The 3,990-nt window shown below is 36.7% G+C and overlaps 1 protein-coding gene across 1 annotated transcript; it reads right to left on the bottom strand.

Moving 5' to 3' along the window:
• Positions 1 to 1,029: 1,029 nt before the first annotated feature.
• LOC126270768 (solute carrier family 35 member F6) lies at positions 1,030 to 3,590 on the bottom strand. The gene has a single exon (XM_049974097.1). It carries the CDS (start codon positions 3,286 to 3,288, stop codon positions 2,134 to 2,136), a length of 1,155 nt encoding a protein of 384 aa, XP_049830054.1. The 5' UTR covers positions 3,289 to 3,590; the 3' UTR covers positions 1,030 to 2,133.
• Positions 3,591 to 3,990: the final 400 nt, after the last annotated feature.

Below are 3,990 nucleotides of genomic sequence, written 5' to 3'. Positions count from 1 at the left end.
TACTTATCACAAATGACATGGAATGCTGTACAGTAATTGCAGCATAGTTGATATACACTATATTATTTCACTTGACTTATAATGTATTATTAGTACAATACTTGTACAGTACGTAATCAACAGACCCAAATACACCAAATAACAATCAAAACTGATTTTCGTCATTTTTCAGAGTTCAGAATCTCGCTCAGCATGTGAGGATGCTGACTCAGTTTTTCAGACAGCAGAAAGATCACATGAAGACTTAGCAGAGCTGTGGCAGCACTGTTGTGGTCCTTAAGTCATTTGCAACTGTGTTTGTATTTGGGGGGGGGGGGGCACATACGGTAACAAGAACAGACTAAATGAACAGTCAACAATTAGTTTTATTTTTCACTTTACTAAGCTACTTCGTTTGAAACATACAAAGAGAAGACAATGGTATTTTAGACTTAACCGAATGTGATACTGTATTTGTTAGGAGACTAATTTCAGGGTTGAGAGGATGGAGGCTCATGTTCTGTCTGGCCATCACAATTTAGGTTTTTTAAATCAGTTCAGGTAGTTTCTTCAGAAAGGACATAACTGATCACCTCTCTTCCCCTCATACATGTGTATATACTCTTGTGTCTGTATGAGTGACTTATTTTCCCCCCATGCATTAAGTTGGCAAGCCCTACAACATTTGAAAATGATCCTTGGTTGAATAAACTATTAATATTAAGATCACAAATTTATGCAGAACATACACATTTATCAGAAACGATGTGATTACACTAAAACGATCTGGTTTAAAGAATGACTAACACCTGAAGCCCACAGAAACTTCCATGTAGGCAAAATTCTTGAATTTTTACACTTCAAACATTTAAAAACAATTCAAATTTAATAGGAGAAAAAATATAGATTGTAGTTATTGCCCATGTAGCCTGGATGGAAGGATTGTTATGCACTGCCAAATTATGAATGTCTGTTTGACCTTTATAAAAGGAAGGAGGTTCTCTAGAGCCCACTTTCCTGGCACAGGATGATTTAAAGACAACAACTACAAAAAAATACTTTATTTCAAGAGACCAGTATAGACATAAAAGCAGCTATTTGTCACTGCAGAATAAATTTAACCCTTACTTTAGAAGGATAAACATTTTTTGCATAATTATTATTCATACAACTCTGCAGTAAGTTATATAACAACAATTATTAACTACAGGGATAGACGGCAAGAACTTCTTAAGAGCATAATCTTTCTTTTTCCCCCCCTAGAGATCATTACATGTAATACCACACAACACACACACACACACACACACACACACACACACACACACACACACACACACACACAGAGCAACCCTGAAGCCAGTATCAAATGACTCCAAACAGTTTTCTTTTAATATAAAATAGACCAGTAAAACATGGTTAATTACTAATTAGGAAATGCCATGTTGGCATAATAACTTTATGAACAGCTGAAAGTATTAGCAAGAGTCTTATGCAACAAATCAATGGAAACATGATATCCTACACAAAGTCAGCTATATGAAACAGTATTGTAACAAATGAGAAATAACAGGAAAATAATTATGTATTACTATAAAACTGTCTCCTTGAGAGTTTTAAGATTTTTCAAAATGCCAACTACTTTGTTGATTTAGAAAAGCACTTTTACATATGATGTTAAAAATTGGGAACTATACCAAGGTCTTTTATATATATATCTGGCACAAAGCTCCATGTGTCTGCATCAGCAGTTAACCTGTGGAATGACGAAATAAACTTCAAATAAAATTTAATTGATATAATTTTCCCCACTGTGGATGGCAGACAGCTGTGTTGAAAACACTCAACTTTTTCTTGACATTTGAATGAATAAATTCCAGGTACACATATTCACATTTCATCACTGGTCTTCACTTTAAGTTGTAACAATTAATTTCAGACTTTTACATCTCTGCAGTTTTACAGTTCAGTAATGTCACTGAACACTAACTTGTTTCTAAACATTAACAACTAACACATGCATGCCATTTATCACAGGGTGTACAAAAGACATAGCTTTGGTGTAAAGTCTATCAGAACATACAAAAATATATATGAAAACAAATAAATATACATACATATGAAATAAATTTGAAATTAATTTCAGCCTCAGTATCAATTGATTGCACCAGTTTCGTGTGCATCAGCTGGCTGATTAGAAACAAGAGGATCTTCTAAGTCAGCATTTGATGACTGTCTCCTACAGATCATGGCTTTAATTTTGTTAAATGCTTGAGGAACAAGTATGTTGTTGTAAAGACACATCCCCAGAAGAAGAATAATGAAACCAATTACTTGCAGGTAGTGGAATGATTGCCACCGAAAAGATACTGAACCAATCCAGATAACAAGTGTTCTAACACTATCCAAAATCATTCTTGTAGTTGCAGAAATTTCTTTAGTTGTGCTGATGCCAGCAAAGTTGAAAAATGCAATGCTCACAACTGTGCCTAACAGAGCAACAAGTATAAGATTGTTATCAGCCATCTGTGCAAATGCATCTGGTACATCTTCTAAACTAGAACTAGCATTGTCACTAAACGGTGGTGGCACGTGAATGTAATAAAATGGAATCTGAAGCAAACCCATTATCACCAAACCGAAGACTCCTTCCCAGCCAACTGCTTGCATAGGTGGTATATCAAGTCCAGAAACAAACTTTTCTTCCAAAACCATTTGTGTTGCTGCTATAACCTGGGCACCAATAATCAAAACGTCACCTAATATGACATTTGTTGTACCACCTGTGCTACCTGACGAGTCGCTGCCAAGGTCTGACAAACTTACAACCACCAAACCAAGAATAACAAATAGTATTCCAATCCACTCACGAATACTCAATATGCGATGTAGGAATATGCGGGAGAATATCCCAACGAATACAATCACTGCACCACGTAGCATCTGAAAGGATGATGCATTCGTAAGGTTGAGTCCTATGTACATCACTGACGTTGCTACCATATCACATAATGCTGGTGGAAGAAGAACAAATGGATTATAATCCCTTCGACCTCTCAAAATTGACGGTTCTTCGACGTTTTCAGTTCTTGAATAATAAATGCAAGAAATAATTTCAAAGGCTAATAAACATAACATTTCACCAAGGAACATGGCACATGACTGCACGAATGGATGATCGAATTTTCTTTCCACGCCGTCCGAGCCCTTCGCTGTCATACGATCAGCCCACTTTGTTGTCAGTGTGTTGATGGATCCAGTGACTACCAGAACGACGGCAAGCACAATTTGATATTTTGTCCAGGCCATTGTAACTCGTTCACAGTTTAATTCACAATGATTCCGCTAGTGCTTCACTATGCCTGTCCCATCCACTGACATCACAGTCACAAGACAATAGTATTACTCATTCGCTCACAATGAGCACTGTACTTCCTTATCAAGCAACGGGAATCGACCGTAACATAAACACAGATAAAGCGTAGCGTCTTCAGATCAGCTGTAACAGTGGCACCAACTGGACATTGTAATCTCATGGCTTTGGCGTGAAAATAAAAACGCTTCGCCCTTTTATTCAGCTGTAGATATTGGATTAAGTTGAAATCGTGTTTGAATGAAAAAGAAAAGCGCCGAAATCTTTTATACCCTGAGTCGCGCCACGTAGAAAGCGGTTGACATGAATCATATCGATTCGCGTTGGCGAATATATAATGAACGCCTCCTCATATAGTCCAGTCAACATAGAAAAATTACGGGAAAATCCGTGCAGTCACAAATTCGTGTACATTAGTACACCTATAGTACCTATAAAAATCGTGAATAATAGGGTGTAAGCGTCTGGGAGTATACGGGGTGGTGCTGGAGGGGGAAAATGAGCGTTTAAAGGTCATTGTTTTATGTATTTCTTGAATAACCCGACAACTACGGCCACTAGCAAAAGTGTTTCTTAATACAAAATTAGACTACATTAAATTTCTCACAAGAAATGTTCTATTCATTATTAATGTATAA

This window comes from Schistocerca gregaria, chromosome 1, assembly GCF_023897955.1.
Source record: "Schistocerca gregaria isolate iqSchGreg1 chromosome 1, iqSchGreg1.2, whole genome shotgun sequence".
Lineage (NCBI taxonomy): Eukaryota > Metazoa > Arthropoda > Insecta > Orthoptera > Acrididae > Schistocerca > Schistocerca gregaria.
This window is presented reverse-complemented; position numbering and strand designations above follow the sequence as displayed.

Excerpts from the sequence above, each read along its gene's own strand:
- LOC126270768 (XM_049974097.1), bottom strand. The coding sequence starts at position 3,288 with ATGGCCTGGACAAAATATCAAATTGTGCTTGCCGTCGTTCTGGTAGTC.